The 19,818-nt window shown below is 38.5% G+C and overlaps 3 protein-coding genes across 3 annotated transcripts; 2 read left to right on the forward strand and 1 right to left on the reverse strand.

Annotated features, from left to right (window-relative positions):
* Positions 1-423: 423 nt before the first annotated feature.
* Positions 424-7,698, forward strand: LOC106945094 (delta-type opioid receptor). The gene is made up of 4 exons (XM_015028529.1): positions 424-632; positions 947-1,208; positions 5,617-5,969; positions 6,596-7,698. The coding sequence occupies exons 2-4, from the start codon at positions 967-969 to the stop codon at positions 7,123-7,125; spliced, it is 1,125 nt and encodes a 374-aa protein (XP_014884015.1). The 5' UTR covers positions 424-632; positions 947-966; the 3' UTR covers positions 7,126-7,698.
* A 3,021-nt stretch (positions 7,699-10,719) lies between these two features.
* Positions 10,720-14,849, forward strand: chmp5b (charged multivesicular body protein 5b). Its single transcript, XM_015028531.1, has 8 exons — positions 10,720-10,891; positions 11,484-11,588; positions 12,899-12,945; positions 13,193-13,286; positions 13,372-13,443; positions 13,604-13,712; positions 14,286-14,401; positions 14,501-14,849. The coding sequence occupies exons 1-8, from the start codon at positions 10,823-10,825 to the stop codon at positions 14,549-14,551; spliced, it is 663 nt and encodes a 220-aa protein (XP_014884017.1). The 5' UTR covers positions 10,720-10,822; the 3' UTR covers positions 14,552-14,849.
* A 50-nt stretch (positions 14,850-14,899) lies between these two features.
* fastkd3 (FAST kinase domains 3) lies at positions 14,900-19,799 on the reverse strand. The gene is made up of 7 exons (XM_015028530.1): positions 19,702-19,799; positions 17,207-18,692; positions 16,923-17,008; positions 15,823-15,997; positions 15,675-15,744; positions 15,223-15,337; positions 14,900-15,129 (listed from the first exon to the last, which is right to left on the reverse strand). The coding sequence occupies exons 2-7, from the start codon at positions 18,660-18,662 to the stop codon at positions 15,031-15,033; spliced, it is 2,001 nt and encodes a 666-aa protein (XP_014884016.1). The 5' UTR covers positions 18,663-18,692; positions 19,702-19,799; the 3' UTR covers positions 14,900-15,030.
* Between the last annotated feature and the right edge of the window lie 19 nt (positions 19,800-19,818).

Consider the following 19,818-nt stretch of genomic DNA (forward strand, 5'->3'; position numbering starts at 1 on the left):
ACTGTTGTCGCTTGTTATCATATTGCTAAAAATTTTTAATAAAAATTAAATAAAATAGGAAAATAAGACAAATAAATATTTATGCATGTCCCATAGATGCTCCTGAAAACATGTTTGGAGAACTTCCCATTAATCATCGTGGGGAGTGGGGGGGCGGGCATTTCATGAAATTTCCCTGTACAATTTAATATTTTATGTCTCCTTCAGACACTTGGAGTACACAAAGCAGGGATGTCCTGCTTAATGAAGCCGAACGGTTTTTCCTCAGTTATGACACAGATATTGCGGAGAGCTCCGCGGCTGCCTCCAGGTTATTGTCATCGCTCTGTCATCTCATATTTTGTGTAAAACGTGCGTGCCCTTGTGTGTGTGGTGCGTGTGCACGTGTAAGCGCTGGCCAGGTCTAGCGTGGAGAGCTGATGGCGCCCGCCCGCGCGCGTGCGCGCAACCCCTTCCTCCAACAGCGCGTGTGCACGAGTGTCCGCATAGCCGCCGCCACCGCCGCTTCTGCTCTCCGAGCGCGCAGAGCCATCGCCAAACTTTGATAAGCTGAAACCGTCAAGCAAAGGAGGAAATAATATTTTTTCTTTTTCTTAGAGTACAGAGTCCCCCGCTAATTTTGTGTGACAAAGGTGAGTAAGTCTCGAGAATTGTGAATAGATGTGATTGTGTGGTGCGTTTTTCTTTTCTCCGATTGACTTAATTTCTGTTAGGTTAATTTTTGATCCACAAGTGTCTCCTGAATCAAAAGGTTTTAGTTCAGATCGAGTATTTTGCATTAACATGCTAAAGTGCGTGCTTTAAATAAAATAAAAAATAAAAATAAATGTTCCGCATGGTTAGAGAGATTTGGCCAGTTTTTGCGCATCTCTGGCATTGTCGCGCCTATTTAATTTTAGATCCCACTTTCTTCTTCTTTTCTTTTTCTTCTTCTTTTGCTGCCCAGCTTGAGAATACGATCTGGACATGGAAAACACACCAGTTGAAATTTTTAAAGAACAGAACAAGTGCCTGACCGGGCTGCTGGAAGACTGTCCGGTGAATTCCTCGGTTTGGCTGTCCGGAGACAGCAGCAATGTGACCCGCGATGATGAGAGCTGGGAGCAGGAGAGCATGTCCCCCATCATCCCCATCATCACCGCGGTGTACTCTGTGGTGTTCGTGGTCGGCTTGCTGGGCAACTGCCTCGTCATGTATGTGATCATCAGGTGAGCTCATGTTTCAGACGTTCATTTTGGTTTGGAAAAATGAAATAATAATAATAATAATAATAATAATAATAATAATAATAATAATAATAATAATAATAATAATAATAATAATAATAATAATATCATGGTTTTATTACAGTGAGACATGGAGGAGGGATCAGATGGAAGCTGAATAAATTGGAATACCATTAATCTCAGTAATTCACTTCAAAAAGTAAAACTCATTATAAAAAACTATTAATTTAATTTGAATAATTGCAACTTAGGGTTAATGAAAATGCATAATTTAGTGTCTTAGAAAACTACAATATTACCAATAATAGATTATCTTTGGTACAGAAATGTTAGTCAGGTGAAAAGTGTTTTCATGTACTGTGCCATACATATATACTCAATACTTGGACTTGAATTGCTGCTTTAATGTGATGTGGTTTGGAAGCGATCAGCCTCCTGCTGATGAGGAGCCCAGGTTGCTTTAATGGTGTTTGTTAGCTTGTCTGTGTTGTTGGCTCTGATGTATTTGATGGCTTTGCTTTTGTAGCTTTTTTTCTTCCACTCAACTTTCAGCTACTTTGCATTACTGTGTGGACAGCCACATTTTATCTTTAACAATGCGGTCGCTGGTGACCCTTTTAGTGGAGGGCATCATTGACTGAATGTTGGACATCTTCCAGATAAGTTCAGAATTTGGTGGCTTTCATTAGCTGTAAGCCATACTGATTGGAAACATTTTGGGAAACATTTTTCACTATTCTACGGAGGCAGATATTTTATTGATTAAAATGAGGGTTGTCTCAACATCTATGCTGTGGCGTTTATAGTGAGTGCAAAACAGGTCACCAGTTTACAAATGAACTCTAATGATCAATATTTTTGTGTCTGTTATGAATAAATGCAGAAATACAAAATATATAAGCAAATGTATTCACAATGAACAGTGTTTTCTGGATTTGATAAAGGCGTGTAGAACACATTAGAACATAACATTTTGAAATATTCAATAATGTTATTTTCAGTGAATAGTTTTTATAAAAAGTTTTTGTAAAAATTTGCTTTGGGGTACAGGCGTACCCCAAGGCTCAGTCCTTGGTCCTCTTTAAAAGTTGTGCATAAGAAAGCATTACAAATGATTTTTTTTTAATGCCTTTTTTTTCTTTTTTTTTTTACTTGCTGTAACATTAAATTCCCTTTGAGACATAAATAATCCTGAACCTGGATTAGCAAAGGCAATGAATGTTAAAGTGTAAAATGATTGTTACGATCTAACACTTTTCCTTCCTCACGCAAATAAACCAACACTAAGCTAAGTATTTAAATGTTAGATCATTTTTACTTTTTTCATTGTTCCCTGTGATGTTATATTTAATAAATGATCTTATAATTTAAATTTTGAAAGACACATTTTAGTAACAACTCAAGCATGTATTTATTAATTTGCAGCAATGTTGATTCTCTGCAGAGTGAAATCAGAAACATTTGAAATCTTTACATAATTAGATGGGTTTGGCCATCGCAGACAGAATGGCATTTAGGTGAGGGAAAGGTTAAGATGTGTGTTGTCAGTTCCAATTCAGCAAAAAACTTGTGAAGCACAACTGCACTGATTCGATTCTGCCTCCTACAGAGACAGAAAAGAGCTTGTTTTATTAATCCAATAACTCTCAAGACCTCCAAAATGCAGCAACAGTATTAAATAAATCCTTTAACGTCAGGTGAATGGGATTTTAATTACAAGTGGAACTGGTTCCGTTTACTCACATAGATATCCTGCTTCTCATTGGACATTATTTATGATCTGTGAAGGTGACAAATCTTCCTTTTATGTAATGTGAAAGGCAGACGTGCCACACGGGATGTTTCAGTCCGTAGACAATTACCGAATGTGGGATTGATCGCTCTTACCTGTAATTGGAGGAAAATCTTATCACGTCGGTTGCAGAAAAGATGTCGTATGATGGAAATGCTCTGTGGAGGGGCAATTTAACTGAAGGGAAAGAAAAGGTTTCATGGTGACTAAGTGGAAACAAAAAAAAATAAATTACGCTAATAAATGAGAGTCACAAAAATGTTTTGTTTCATGTCTTTCCTGTCTGGAATTAACATTGCAAGATATTTTTGCACGTTAACTTTGGGTCCCTTTTTTATAATCCAAACTGTTGTAAATAAGTCACACCAGGTCCTGTTCTTTAAGTAATTTCAGCATTTTTGAAACGGAGAAGGAATTTATTTTTTTTTTCCTCATGTAAATAACTTCCTAAAAAAAAACTTTCCTGATAAAAAGAAATTTAAAAATTTAGAAAAGATTTAGATTTTCTGCTGGTAACTCATTGTTTGTATTAAGTTGACTTAAAGGCTTCTAGGAAGTTTCTAAACAACAAGCTGTAAGATTTAGATAATTCACCCAATAGATATCTGGGTACAGTCAGTTATTTTCTCTGTCTTGAATTCCACTAATCAGACATTGTTCATGACAATATGGAGTATTTGTTACGGAGGCTGTTGAAAATACTGACTGTCTTGAGCAAGGTCAATATTTTATGATAATGGCAAAATAATCTGTAAGACCATCATAAATGCTTTTGAGTTTTTTGAAGCAATTGAAAATTAGAGTACCAAACGGCTACTTTTCTAGCTTCCTGTGGCAGCCATCTGTGCTACGTAGAAGATACGAACATCTCAGACTGGAATCTACTGTAATTGTTTGCTCACCTAATTTTCAAATGCTATAAGGGAATTACAGTTCTTAACTTTTAATTTCTACCCAGGAGTTTTTAGTCATTTGGCAATCTTTGTAGGTATTTTGTGAAGAATATTTCAAATGTACATAATTCCTTACCACGTCTAATAAGTGGTTCTCAGAAGTATTCACATCACCTCCTCATACAAAAAACAGATTGTGGAAAAAAGTTGAAGCGAAAAATCGACATTGCTTTTCAAGTACATTTCTGTATAAAACAAGTCCACAAACTGGAAAATTGTTTGTCGACTCTGCACTTTCTTTTGTTGTGCCTGCTCCTTAAAATGCTTCTTGTGCTGTCTCGTTTCACTGAGCTTTTTTTGCGGCACCTTTTGGTGGGTCGAACGGACATCTGCCTCAGTTTGTCCCAGAAAACCCGAGTGACAGCACCGTGCCATCTGTGAACCAAACCCAAGGGCCAATTCAAAGAACTGTATTCTAAAAAGTCTTGTTCATTAGACAAACAGGAGTGGACTGTCTATGCGTGTTTTAATGAATTTTGTTTTTCTGCTCTGTGTGAATAAGGTCAGGCATTTGAAAGTAAACTGAACCTCTTTCCAGGGTATGTCTTAAATCTAGATTAGAATTGGAACAGCTAAATGTATTTCCTTTTGTGTTTCTGTAAGTTTAATGAGCTCTGAACAACCAATAGCATTTCATTCTTACATTATATTGCCCTGACATTCATTCATTATTCCAAATAGTCGTTCTTTAATTTTGTAGTCAGTAGAAATAGTAATATCTGCATGCACAGGAAACATCATTTCTCAGAGTATGAAGGACAAGTTTTACAAAGTCAAAACAAATGGATCTATGTAGTCTAAATGGAGTAAGAAAATATGTTAATTTCATTGATTTTTCTGTCCAGAATTTATGAAAATACTGAACTACAAAGATGGCTTTGGTGCACAGCTGAGAAACATTTTCTCTTAGTCTGAAATGAAAGTAGGAATGGATGAAATGGAAATGGTTTGAACTGATCCAGACCTCTTTGGTTATAGTGCAGTCTCTAAGTTTGAATGGGAAAGTTCGGGAGTTATACGTTTCCCAGTTCCAATATGGCTGCTGCGCCTGGCAATGTTTTTAAAGTTTATATATATATATATATATATATATATATATATATATATATATATATATATATATATATATATATATATATATATATATATATATATGAGGTTGTTCTCAGATCCAAGCTGAACAGAAGCCCAAGCGAACCCCGCTACAGAAAAAGTGCAAACTGTCTCTTTAAATAAAATGATCCCCACCAAAATGTGGTGATTTTTTTCCCCTTTTGGCCGAATCTAGCTTTTCCATCAGTAGCTCTACTCTCGACTTTTGTTTTAAAACCTTAAATCAAGCCGTATGGGTGAACTTTACTGAAAACGCCATCACAATTTAATGAAGCTTAAACAAACCGATTACATGAGGTCTGCAGTGAGCAAAGCACCATACATGACAATGAAGTGTGAGTCAGGCAAATTGTATTAGAGATTCAGGAAGGATTTCTGGGTTAATGCACACTGTTTAATACTTAATGAGAAAAGAGGAGAGGTCTTCCACAGACAAACGAAAGCAATAAGATGCTGATGATGCTGTCTGACTGAACGGCTGGCTTTGAGTCATGTCTCATCAGGACAGCCCTGTGTTCTGCATGTTTAACAGATACACAAAGATGAAGACAGCCACCAACATCTACATCTTCAACTTGGCGCTCGCAGACGCTCTCGTCACCACCACCATGCCCTTCCAGAGCACCGACTACCTTCTGAACACCTGGCCGTTTGGGGAGGTGGTGTGCAAGGTCTTCATCTCCATCGACTACTATAACATGTTCACCAGCATCTTCACTCTCACCATGATGAGCGTGGACCGGTACGTGGCGGTGTGCCATCCCGTTAAAGCCCTGGACTTCCGCACACCCATCAAAGCCAAGATGATCAACGTCTGCATCTGGATCCTGTCCTCGGCTGCAGGGATACCGGCTTTTGTTCTGGGGGGAACTCAGACAAACAGCGGTGAGGAAATGCTTTCACTCCTCATTAAACTTGCAGTCTTGTTTTCCAAGCACTTAAGGTCCTCTGTGAAATTTGCTGAAGGGATTTTAGGAGCAAACAAGTGATCTTTTATTTGTTAGTAGCATTGTCTGAATACACTTTCCCACACTACAAATCTGAAACAAAATTGTATAAGGAAGGAAAAAGGTCAGAAGCTACACAGATAATTGCAGCATTTTTTTTTTTTTAGTATTTTCTAAGAAGTTAAAGAAAATTTGCATTTCAATTAGCTCCTAGCCATAATCATGAAAATGAACAAAGATCAATTCTTAATGATATATATGTCATTCTGCATTATTTCATTTTTGAGTTACAATATTTAAATGATTTATCTATTCAATGATATTTAATTTTATTAGATATAAGCACACATACAATGGGCTCTAACTCAATTACACCTTAAACTGGCCCTGATAGATATTGACCTCTGACTAGTTTTTAGGTTATACTGAAGAGATAACAAATTGTTCCCAACTGAGTGTATGTTTCATTCATAACAGAGCGGTGAAAGTGGAATTTCATTTACTAACAAATAAAATCCTTTCTTGTTACTAAATAATCCCTTTCTTCGTCCTTTCTCTCTGCAGACATTACTGAATGTGCCTTACAGTTCCCGGAGCCGTACGCCTACTGGGACACGATGATGAAGATCTGTGTGTTTGTGTTTGCCTTCGTCGTGCCTGTGCTCATCATCACCATCTGCTACACCCTCATGGTCCTGAGACTGAAGAGCGTCCGGATGCTGTCCGGATCACGGGAGAAGGACCGCAACCTGCGGCGCATCACGCGGCTGGTGGTGGTGGTGGTCGCCGTGTTCGTGGTCTGCTGGACGCCCATCCACATCTTCATCCTGGTCAAGGCGCTTGTGAGCGTACCCGAGACCACCGCCATCATGGCGGCGTATTTCTTCTGCGTGGCTCTGGGCTACACCAACAGCAGCCTCAACCCCATCCTCTACGCCTTCCTGGACGAGAACTTCAAGCGCTGCTTCAAGGACTTCTGCCTGTCAGCCAAACTGAAAGGGGACAGGGCGTCCGGCAGCAAGAAGGTCCCCAGCACAGTCCGGGCCGCCGCTGTTCCCCTGGAGAACCCAGACGGGACTAATAAACCCACCTGACTAGCGGTGGAGCTGTCTTCAATTTCCCACATTGGAAAAGAAGACTCGCATGATCTGGGCTTAACGCACATCACTTCAGTGATGTAGACTTACTCCTCTGTGAAAGCTGATCCGCCTCTTGTTTTTAGAAACACCATAAGGCAGAGCCAAGCTGCCAAGATAGATCAAAATCTTTCACTTAAAACCACATGAAAGTCGTCTGTTTGGCAATTTCATCCTCTTTGGTCTTAAGATCTTGAAGTTAATGTTTGAATTTACAGGTGGATTCAAAGAAGACAGATAAAAAAGTGGATGAAAGTTATCTGTAAGGAGAATACAGTGGAGCACTAGCTATGTTTATGAATTTGCTGGCCCTTCCTCTCTCCCCCAACAGCCTTACATGTCTAAGAGTTTTTACAAATGTTCATTCATTGTTGGAGATGACAAACTTTAAGATACCACATTTATTTATTTATTGTTACATAATCGGAATCTCCTTCAGTCACTCATGGCACATTTTTTAAAATCTTTCTTTTGTTTGTTTTTATGCGTTAGCCAGATATCATCTTTGGGGCCCCCAAAAGGGGTTGCACTTAAAAAAAAAAAAAAAAATCTAGAGACACCTCTGGCAGTCTTTAGAAAACCATCTAAAAAAATTAACTCATAGGAATTTTCAATATGTTTGCATAATATCAAAGTATTTAGAAGGTGAAACACTTATATTATGGCTTAAAGTCAGTGACGACCCAAGTTTCAACTTTTTTGTTTGTATAATGTTTTTTGAGAATGGATTAATTACACACAGACCTATTTCGGGAGTTATTTCAGTTTGTTTTGATAAAGCAAATGGAAACCCAACTTTATATTTATTGCCAAATCAGAACATCACAAAGGTCACTTTATGGTCTACATAATCATGAGGATTACTGCTCACTTGAACGGAAGGGTAAGCCAAAAAAACCTTATTTCTAATAAACTCCTCTGAGACATAAACGAAAAGCTGAGTGGAAGGAAAAAGTGCGTTAGAGCAAGATTCCCATGTGACAGAGATATCCGCAGCCCCAGCCTGTGGTGAAAGAGCCGTCACACACAGACGCATTCAGGACATGAACTTCAGCTTTCACCATTTTTGTGTTAACGAACCCCTGAACCAGGAATGTCTCCACTTGAAGCCTGAGTTGCTGGACTTTAATCTGCCTGGACTTTGTGTCTCTCCTCCTCCAAACTCTCGAGACCTCAATTTCCAAATGAGTTGCAAAATTTACTTTCATCTAAGAAGAGGACTTGGACTACTGAGCAATAGTCCTGCTTTGGCACAATGAATTCAACAGTTCATGCTCTGATACTTCTGTGTGCAGAAGCGCTTGAGTCTACCTCAACACTGCAGTTATTCGTCGACCTTGCTCTCCTCCAGTTTTTCTTCCACTCAGTTTTACATTAATATGCTTTCATACATTCTGTGCACAGACATCTTGTTTAACTGTTTTTGGTTTATTCTTCTTATGGAGGACGTCAGTGGTTGTCTAATGGACAATAGTCAGGTCAACTGTAGGCCCACTTTAACATTTCTGTTTTAAAAAGCCATTTTATTAACGTCATGTAAAACTTGAATTGGGTTTTTATTTGTTGTAAGCCACGATCGTCAAAATTGACAGAAATCAGGAGATAAAATATATCACTCTGTGTGTAATAAATCTATATAATATATAATTTTCAGTTTTTTATTTATAAATCTGGTGAAGGATTTTTTTTACTCCTTTATTTAGATGCATCTTTATTTAGATGCATCTGTTGATCCATTTTTTTGTAGCAAAAATTTAAAAAGTGCTTTTTTCATAATTGCTCATCTGTTAAAAAATCTGCAATATATATATATATATATATATATATATATGTCCTAAAAAAACAAACAGGTGACTGATAATTATGACCACTGCTAAATATGTCCAAACTTCTAATTTTGATTTCCTTCAGTGAGTCTAATATTTGCCAGCAGTGCCTTCAACAGTCCAGGATAACATGATTGTCTTATCGATGTGAAGAATGACTGGAGCCAAGCGACAAGTTGTGTTCAAAAGATTTCCTTTTTCTATGAATTAGTTTGGCCTGTCATTGGTTTGGCTGCATGAAGCCCTGGCAGGGAACGTTGGTCAAAAGCTTTTTCGTCTCTGTGAAATGTGTGAATGGAGCTGATTGGTCACAGTGTGAGAAAACTGACTCACGGATGGACTTGGAAGTCAAAAATAGTCAACGTACATCTGCGTCACAGCGAGCTTGCTCAATGAGGGAAAAGAGCGGAAAAAAATAAAGGATACATCCTGGACTCAAATGTGCATTTACAATTTGTCCGAGGGCTCTCCGTCGGTTTTGACGTCATGAATGGTGTCCAAACTGATGCACTGTAAAATTGTACTCAATGTGATGAATTAATCTGTGCTTTTTATGGCTTTTACAGTGATGACAAGTACTCTTTCTCATGTTGTGCTATCTAATCATATGAATGGCAGACTTTACAAGTTGTGGACCTATAGTCCATTATAATACCCACACAATAATGCTGTGTGTTTAAAATTTTGCAAAGACTACAAATTGAACAACTTTGCACAGTCATCATGTAAATAAACTACTCGTAGCATGTGAATCATCATCGATGTGATGTAAAAGCTGACATCAGAAGCTAAAACATGCTTAATGGACTGCTGTTTGTTTCTAATGTGCTGCAAACAGACTGTTTGTGTAAAATATGTAGAAATTCACCCGAACAGCTAAAAAATATTTATTTCTAGTTTCCTGGCTGCTACATGTACATTCTGGAATAAAACAAACAAACAAAAAAAGAATACATCTATAATATGAAAAAGGATGCATAGCTTTTTTTCTATTTATGATCTCTGTGTGCTCTCTCTAAATCTACTGTACTTTGGTCTGCCTGCTCTCATTTGTGCAGGACGTGTATTGATCCTGTCTGTGAAGCTGTCAAAATTAAAGGAAGTTTAATAAAGTAAAACTATTTTTTTTCTTGAAATGAAATTCTCGCACTGCTCTCTAGTTTTAATTAAAAATCACCCTGACAATGAGAAATACTACATATGTGCACCACCATTTTGACTCGGCATCTTCGCTTACTTGTTCTAGACTTTGGGAGATTGCTACAGTCATTATTTTTAATTTTTTATATTGCGAGTTAGCAGCGCCACACAGAGGACAAAGAGTGGTACTATGGTTGGTAATATCCTCCATTTAAATTTGTAAGCGAAAAACAAAATGTGGAAAAGCATAATAATAATAATAATAATAATAATAATAATAATAATAATAATAATAATAATAATAATAATAATAATAATAATTATTATTATTATTATTAATAATAATAATAATAATAATAATAATAATAATAATAATAATAATAATAAATAATATGCTATTTTTTTTTTTTTTTTTTTTTTTGTCTTCGTCTTCCATTCCTTGAAATTTTACATGGCGGTTTTGACTATTGCCTTTTTAAAATTAGCTTGTATATCGGAATATAAATTGTTAACCTGCAAAATAAAAAAAACTGGATGGAAGAAACAATTAGAACTTTAAAGGGCGGTGTTGAGTATGTCATGATCATGTGATTCTTCTTACGTCATCCCAGACTCTTCCGGGTTATTTCTTTAGGTTAAACTGTGGACTTCGCTGGTTTGGTGACACTTTTAGCTATAGTACCGCCGAGATGAATCGTATCTTTGGCCGAGGGAAAGCCACAGGGCCCCCACCAAACCTAACGGACTGCATAGGAAGTGTAAGTAAAATCTTGTTATTAAACTTCCTCAACGGGGAATTTTACTAAGTAACCAAAAACCAACATGGATACCTGCTAACAGACTGTTAGCTAACTTTAGAAGCTTGTAACTACAATTAGTATTTACACTATAGCTGTTTTTATTATGAGATGGTATCGTCATACATTTTATATTATAGATTTATTGAATATAAACGACTGATTGTTTACCTGGCGGTGTTTTTTTTCGATCTGTTACCTTGTAAACAAGACGTGAAAACAAAACTTTCTATTGTTTTCTATTCGGGTAGTGACTCAGCGTTATATAATGGCATGATTGGGCAGTATTGTTTTTCAGCTAAATTAGAAAAAAAATACTTTTTTTTTTCAAAACTATGTAAAATAAACAAGTTAAACCGGTCGGTTGTGTATATGCTATATTATTAGCTGAGAGGAGCGGAAGAAGAAACTACTGTTACGTTAGCCGAATGTAGTAGGTTTTTACTTATTTATAACCCTTTATGTAGGTCAGAATGTTTTGCTTGGAGTTTGTTTTGTAATATTACCCTCTGTTACTCTAATATTCTACTCTGTTTTTTTGTTTTTCATGTAGGTTGACTCCAGGGCGGAGTCCATTGACAAGAAAATCGCCAGACTAGATGCTGAACTTGCCAAGTACAAGGATCAGATGAAGAAGATGAGAGATGGGCCTTCAAAGGTGAGGTCACCTGTGTGAGGCTGCTGTAAAAGAATGAAGGGGATTTTTTTTTTTCTTTCTCACAACTGCATAAAAAGAACAAGTAGATCCACACAGATTACACCGGAGGTATGACTAATGCACGAATATGTAGGAATGTCTATTAGCAGATGACTGCATGTTTTAAATAAGTCTTTGAAATTAATGCATTTTTAAAAAATGTAAATAAAGGTGCTTTTTTATTTATTATTTTTCCAGTAGCTGTGCTCACAAACTTTTCTCAAAAGAGTTTAAGGACAAATGATTCCATTTGAAAGCCCCATTACATTATAACAGGATCGTGCATAAATGTTGGAAATTTAACCTAAGTTCTGTGAAAATGTACAGCAATCATTTTTTACTGAGCCCATGAAAGGCTCTGACTTTAAAGAGAATATTTATCTTAAAATGTGTAATTTTTTTCAGTGGTTAAAAAGTATCAGTTAATTAACTTGTACTAGTCTTTTAAGCTTAGTTTGTTGAGGAATAAAACAAAACTGCCAAAAGTGATAATGGTAAAGCATATTTATGCTATAATTCCTATATGAGATTAAAAATTAGCACTTAAAATAAATGAAAGCTGAATGTTAGCCACTGATATTGTTTGTGTCATCATTGTGCCTCTTGTTGATTTAGTAGAAATGTTTGCAAATTCAGCCAAGGGTCATAAGTCTCTTCCACAGTAAAATCACAAAGTTTTACACACAAATATATATCAGTGTTTGTCAAAAGTTCTCAAAGATAATCAGAAATCAGTGTTGCAGAAAACAGAAAATGTGTGAAACATCTTTACACTGCCTTTCACACTAAAACTATAATTTTTGTTGTCTACTTACTAGAAACAGGCAGATATGGACTTAAGTTTATTATAATATGTTGTGCTATTTATACCAATAACCATAAAAGTGACTATTAAAGTACTTTTAAGCATGGAGAGGTTCCTCAAAGCCCCACAAACACAAATAATGCTCTTCAATTCGTGAGTATAGATCTAAAGGAGCAACTTACTGATTATTCAATAAGTTGTTTGGGACAACAGTTTTATGCTAAACGGTACACAAACAGAAAAATATTTATTCCTACGCCCACAGAACCAACTGGAGGTGGGGGGGAGTAGAAAACCTGACTGTACTCATAGTTTTTGGGATATGTAAAGGGATATGTCAGAATTTTCATTACCACTAAAGAATGTTACCAGTAATGATAAACTGAGTGGTAATTGCCCAATCCCACTACTTACACCATAATATTCTGTCAACATAACTTCATGAGTTTTTTTTTCTGCTCTGTAGAACATGGTGAAGCAAAAGGCCATGAGAGTTCTGAAGCAGAAGAGAATGTAAGTCATTTCATCAATCTTGTATTTTTTTGTAGTATTAATATATAAATTAGAGCTGCACTGTTGCCTTGCAGCAGGAAGGTCCTGGGTTATAACCCTGACCTGCAGTCTTTCTGCATGTAGTTTGAATGTTCTCCATATGCATGTGTGGGTTCTCTCCAGGTACTACTATGTACATATAAATGACTCCTTTTAGGTTTTGAATGTTTTTTTTCTTTTTAGTTTAAGTTTTCTAATCTATTCACAGGTATGAGGGGCAGAGAGATAATCTCATGCAGCAGTCGTTCAACATGGAACAAGCAAACTACACGATCCAGAACCTGAAAGACACTAAAACCACAGTAAGACATGTGGGAATTTAGAAGGGAATTGATGGGAAAATATATTTATTTTCTTGGTTTTTACTAACGCCACAATTCTCTTCAGGTTGATGCCATGAAAGTCGGCCTCAAAGACATGAAGAAAGCGTACAAGAACGTGAAAATCGATAAGATCGAGGTGTGTATGTTTGTTTGGTCAGTGAGTAGTTACTGAAATAAAAAAAGCCTTAAATTACGGTAAATAACTTCAAACAAGCTCACGTTTGTTTGTGCTTTTATTCTAAATTAATAAAGTGAAATTTAGAGTTGTGTTTCTAATTGTACTATTTAATATGAAGGATATCCAAGATCAGCTGGAGGACATGATGGAGGATGCAAATGAGATCCAGGAGGCGATGAGCAGGAGCTACGGCACTCCGGACATCGATGAGGACGACTTGGAAGCAGGTGAGGCAAAAAAAAATACTGTAAATTTTAATATCACACTTTCAGTAAAACTATGAAAACTGTTACTAATCTGATTAATGATCAAATTGTAAATATTTCACTGGTACAGAACACAGTCCAGAGCTCCCTTTGTCTGGAGTTTGAAGTATTTTTTTAGGTCAAGTATAAGCAAAGAAGATTAGGAACTATTTGTACTTCTAAAACATATCCCTTTTTTTGTTGTTTTAACATTGTGTCCATATAATTTATCCAAAATTGTTCTCTTGTTCATCCATGATTTAAATTTTTCATAAACTGTTGACATTTGTACCAATCTGAAGTTTGGATCCTGAGCCACACAATCATTCCAAGGGCAGCAAAAGGCCCCCAGGCCTTGTTTGTCGGACCGTCCGTCCACTTATTTAAATAACCAAACTGAATCTGGGATGGGTAGATGGATTTGCAGGAATCCTGGATGTTAAGAGTTCTAACTAAAGGATTTGACATGGAATATAAACTCTCCCATGCGAGAGCCTTAGTGTAATAAATCCTATTTTGATGCGATTGACCATTTGATGTGTTTTGTGTCTTCAGAGCTGGACGCCCTGGGAGACGAGCTCCTGATGGACGACGACAACTCCTACCTGGACGAGGCTGCGACTGCTCCCTCCATCCCAGAGGGTATCCCTGGAGACAGATCCACCAACAGGGTACCAGATAGCTTCTGGATTTGCTTCTTAAGTTCATGTGAAACATTGTTTACACTCTTTATTAAAAGGAGATATCTTTTTTTGTTGTTGTTGTTCCAGGATGGCGTTCTGGTAGACGAGTTCGGCCTTCCTCAGATTCCTGCTTCTTAAAGGAGTAATTTGATCAAACGATGTGCAAGTTTTACATGCATCATATTATTCTTTCCCCCTTTTTTTTCTGTATTTATCCAACTGACGCTCCAGGTCTTTGGAGACAGCAATGAAAACCAAAACATCTTATGACCGATGAATGATAGAATAGGAAGTTCCAATCAGGCTCTTTTAAAGTTTATGATCATGTTTCTTTAACTGGACTCACTTTAGTTTGTCTGAATGGTTGGAAAAGGGTTTCTCTTAACGTTGTACAGTTTCCGAAGTTACAAACGCAATAAATTATATTTTTCAAGTGGAACCAAACTGTGTTGCTGAGGTCTTTCAAAAAAAAAAAAAGATCCATTGTACAAAAAAGGCCACTTTAATGATAGGTTAAATATGTCACAATTAACATATCTTCAAGACATTGCTTTTTTTGGCAGGGATTGTAGTTAGCGAAAATAAATATGCATTTGTTTAAGCAAATGTTCTTCTCGTCACCAGCTCAGTCTGAATGTGTGAGGGAAGATTTTCTGGTGAAGATACTCCACCACTTTGCTCATGTTGCGATATTTCTCAAACTCGTAAAAAGGAATCTGAAAAAATAAAGACAAGTTTAAAAACATAAGATTAGCAAGCAGTAATCTACGCAGATGAAGTGACTAATCATTTAGTGGCGAGGGTCTGACCTGCACAACTTCATAGCCCAGCAGCCGCAGATGTCTCTGCTTGATGACCTCTTTCCCAAGAAGCTGTCTTACATTATTTGTGAACCTCTTCTGTCCGTCGATACAAAGAGCTATCCTGGAATAGATTGTTTCATCAATTATTTGTCGACGGTTTTATTATTGCAAATTTATCTGAAAGGTGTGGCTTGCTATTTCAGAAAGGTGAGTTCTTTAGATATGCAAATCCGGTAGATTTGCAGTAAGTAGGAAAAGTAAAAGATGGTTTTTGAAGATGCTTATTAGAAGGGGAGGAGCATAAATGTCCGCCACACTTTTCAGATTTATTTTCAAAACTCTCTTTTTCTCGCACTTCTAGATCATGCACAACTTCTTGTTGTTCAATAAAATACACTTAAATTTGTGCTTGTAACATGACAAAATGTGGAAACATTTAAGGAGTTTAAAACATTTACCTCTTGTACACTTCATCAGTCTGGCTGGCAGGCAGAGCGTATCCCTCCTCATCGAGCTTTATCTCCACATCTACGACAATAATGGGTTAGTTGACTGCAAGATAAACCTTGGGAAACACATGAACAAAAAAAAAAAACCCCAGGATACCCAGCGTGTAGCAGTACGGCGTGAGAACTTGAGATCCGAAGAACGATCGGTCTCCGAGTATATCCACCAGCCCCGATTTGACCGAGTTATACAGCTGCTGATCAACCGGCGTCTCCAGGGAGCGACTGGACGTGAGGAAGGACTTTACGCGGTACTTTGGAAGGAGCTGAGGACCCTGATGTTGGGATTTAAAAAAGTAATTTAAAAAATAATGAAAATATGACCACAAATAAATAGAATTAAGGAATTCAAGGCTTTGAGTGAGTCACTACAGAGTATATTTTAGCTAAATGGATGGTTTAGGTTTTTAGAACAAAAGTATTTAATTGAGTGAAATCACAACTGCACATTACGCCAAGATGCAATATTTAGCATGTAGTAGATTTCCAACACATATAGATTTCAATAAATGTATAGATCTTAATGAGCAAGATCAGAAATGCGAATGTGACAAAGGGAAAGACAATAGTGTGGAAAATGCAATTCCAAAATGCAGTTACATTGTTGTACAACAATGTGTATTATCAAATTATTTACCCAATTTAAGTGATATAGTTGAATCATGGTTATATAAGTTTCACTAAATAGTAAACAGTTAAGGACATATGCAAAATTCATGAGCGCACGGCGCCCTGCAGACTTTTCCAATCAACTTTCTGCTCTTAACATTCACTTTAAAATCTAAAACACTACAGTTTGCCATGCACTTATGGCAGACGTTACAGCAGAAAGGCATCTTAAACCTGTACTCCATAAACTATTTAAGCAATAGTAGAAATAATTGTTGCTCTTCCACCTTTTACAAAAGCAATCAGACCATTATATAGTTTTCTTAAGTTTTCTATTGAATCTTTACCAAAAAAAAGTATTGATGCTGTATTTTGTTTCATTGTGAAATTATGTTTGATTATTAAAATCCCACAATGTTGCATTATAGCTAATTAATGCAATATTAATTAGCTGTGCCCCATTTATTTTATGAAGACAACAAAGACCTGAACCTCTAACACTGCTGCTAATCTGCTGGGTGTGTATTCAGGTTTCTGTCACGGTTCGTTCTCGTTTGGCTCTCCAAGTATTTAACCGTCTGCAGTGTTTACCTCGTAGGTGGGACACTCCAGCTTCACGGTCATGTAGAGCTGAGTCAGCTGCGCCAGAACCGCCCGTTCAATCCTCGGGTCCTGATCTGAGGCACAGAAACATGTTTGGTTTCATCAAGAATTCAGAGGAGAACTGCTTAAGAAATTTTAAAAAAATCATTAAAACATATTTATTTCTATAATTCAATTTAGAAAATGAACCTCATATTGTGCAGTCAGTTCACATTGAATGAAAAGTTTCAACCGTATTTCGTTCAGAGATTCCCTGACAGTGTATGTTTCACCTTGTAGCTGCTGCAGGAAATAACTGCTGAAGACTTTAGAGAGAAAGTTGACGGGGAACCTCTCGACCAGGGTGCAGGCGTGCAGCAGGTTGAGCAGCATCCGAGGCTGGAACTGAGAAAAACGAGTGTGCAGGATGGTTTCCACCTTCTTGAACATCTGGCCGACGTTGGGTGGAAGGTAGCCCAGCCTCCCAAAGGCCATGATCTGCCTGGCAACCTGGCTGGTGCTGTAGCTGTCCGCCCGGTACACGAAGCTCTCGGCGACGGCATTGAGGACCGTCGGGGACAGGATGTTCCTGCGGCTGAAGAACTCCGTCACCTTGGATACGGTCTCCGGATGAGAGGTGAAGGCCATTCTAGGGCCGTAATTCTGCATCGCGTCCACAAAGTAGCGGTCACTGTGGCCGAAGTGGATCAGAGCGGCCAAGACGTGGCTGAGCTCTTCGTCGCTGAAGTGAGGTACGTGTCGCACGGCCTGCTTACACAGGCTGATCACCAGAGGCAAGGCTTGCCTCTGGTTCAGAGCGACGAGCGAACTCAGCACTCCGCTGACCGCGGCCGGGTCCATCCTGGAGGTGACCGTCACCGCGTGGGTGTGCATGGCGTTCAACAAGTCGCCGTGCTTCCCGTCTTCACCCACACACACTTCCAAAAGTCTGTAAACGGCTACGAGATCCGGGAGGCTCCACTTGTCAGGCTCCTGCTTCTGGATCTGTCCTATCACCTGCTCCAGCATGGCGGACCCCGGACCCTCCATGGCCAGCATGGCCTGGCCCAGCACGCACAGCTCCCCCACCGCCATTTGCTCCCCGTCGAGCCGTTTCTGGCTCTCTGTCACCAGGCGCACCATCAGCGTGCTCCAGGGATCCAGAAACAGGCGGGTGCAGGCGAGCAGCGCCGACACCAGCCCTGCTTCCGTCAGCCGCTCCGAGTCCCGCTCCAGCTGGAAGCAGAGGGCCCGGATGGCGTCCTTCTCCAGCACCGACGGGTCTCTCAGCGCGCCGCCGTCCTGCTCCAGGTCAGCCACGCGGTGGAGACAGGCGGCTGCCATGGTGTCAGACAGGACCTCCACCGAGCACAGCAGGCTGAAGACCTGCCGGGAGGTGGAGCAGCATGCCAGCTTCTGCTGGAAGCTCTTCTCTTCGTCAGACGAGGGTCGGTGCAGCTGGGTCAGACGGAACCTGAGCTCAGAGTCTCTGTGGATTCCCACAGAGCTGCTGGCGAAAAACGACGGCTCCCTGACTGCGGTGGTCACATTTCTCGAGCTGAAGTCCGTCCGGAGTTTCCTGCAGCCGTGAGTCTGGATGCAGCGGGCGGCTGACGTACAGAGACAGGCAGCGCAGGAGGAACGGCCCAAACCACTGCTGCAAAGGAGCCTGACCGATATGAGTCCAGCAAAGCAATGATGGATGCCGAACTGCAGGAGTGGAAGGTTCTGAGTAAGTTTCAGGGCCATGAGTCTGTTTCTGAACTTCCCCGATGTCAGCTGGAGCAAGAAAAAGGACATTTAAATAACAGGTAGGGCTGGGAAATATAGCTTAAAATTAAAATCTCTGATTTTTTCTTTCACACCAGATCCGATTTCTGATTTGACAAGGGTTTTTATTCTCACTTTCTTTTCTAAAAATAAATTACAAATCAAATCAAAAAGTGACTTTGATTTCAGTCATTTTTGTTTAATTACAAGAATGTAATCATAGTATTAACAGGATGTCATTTTAATTTACCTAAAATTACAAGAAAATCTTTTTTAATGAGAACAAAGCTTCGACAGAGTTATCAAGACCCGATGTGAACAACTCAGTCTGAGTGGTTTTTCCAAAAATTCAATCTTCAAATACCAAAAATGTGATTACTCAAGCAAATCGGTTTATCACAGAGCCCTACAAATAGGTGGAAAACTCAAATGCAACAGAAATAAACGCAGAACCTGCCCAAGCCATGAGCAAACTCAGCAGCTATAGACCTCCAAAAATACTAAAACTATCACAAAAGTTAAGTTTGTTTGCGAGTAATATATTGGTGGTAATCGTCCCACCTCTACCTCTACTCTACAACTACTGTTCCTCTTCAGGAACTACTTCGATACATATAGAAAGCTGATATTTATGTGCTGTAGTAAACAATAATAGTTTTTATAGATGGGTAGGCTGCATACAAATTTAAACATGACTGATGTAGAGACGATATTAGTTCAGTAAGTGGAGGATCCAACAAATGTAATTATTTTAGGGTCACTTTCAGTCTTGGATAAAAATAATCTAAAGAAAACAGCTAGGATTCCTTTAATTCTCAACTCTTCCTCTGCACCTCTTAACTAACCAACCTTGAGGGCTGCTGCTAGCTATATTAGCTAGGTTTAGCGTGTAAGTTTGCATCTCGTTTTAACAGTAGCCGGAATGCTATTGTTGCTACAAGTAAGTTGTAAGATATAAAGTTTTATTCCCACCAAGAAAAGTACAAGAAATTATGATAGAGAGCAAATAAATTCATACCTGAACCTCCCGAGAGCCGCTGAGGGTCAAACCGGTGCTGACTGCAGTGACGCTTAACAACGTTTTCCGGATGTTGTATTTACGTTCCCTCAGAAATAATAGTACTTTCGAAAATTA

This window comes from Poecilia latipinna, unplaced genomic scaffold, assembly GCF_001443285.1.
Source record: "Poecilia latipinna isolate Pla-1442-1.1 unplaced genomic scaffold, P_latipinna-1.0 Scaffold127, whole genome shotgun sequence".
Classification (NCBI taxonomy): domain Eukaryota; kingdom Metazoa; phylum Chordata; class Actinopteri; order Cyprinodontiformes; family Poeciliidae; genus Poecilia; species Poecilia latipinna.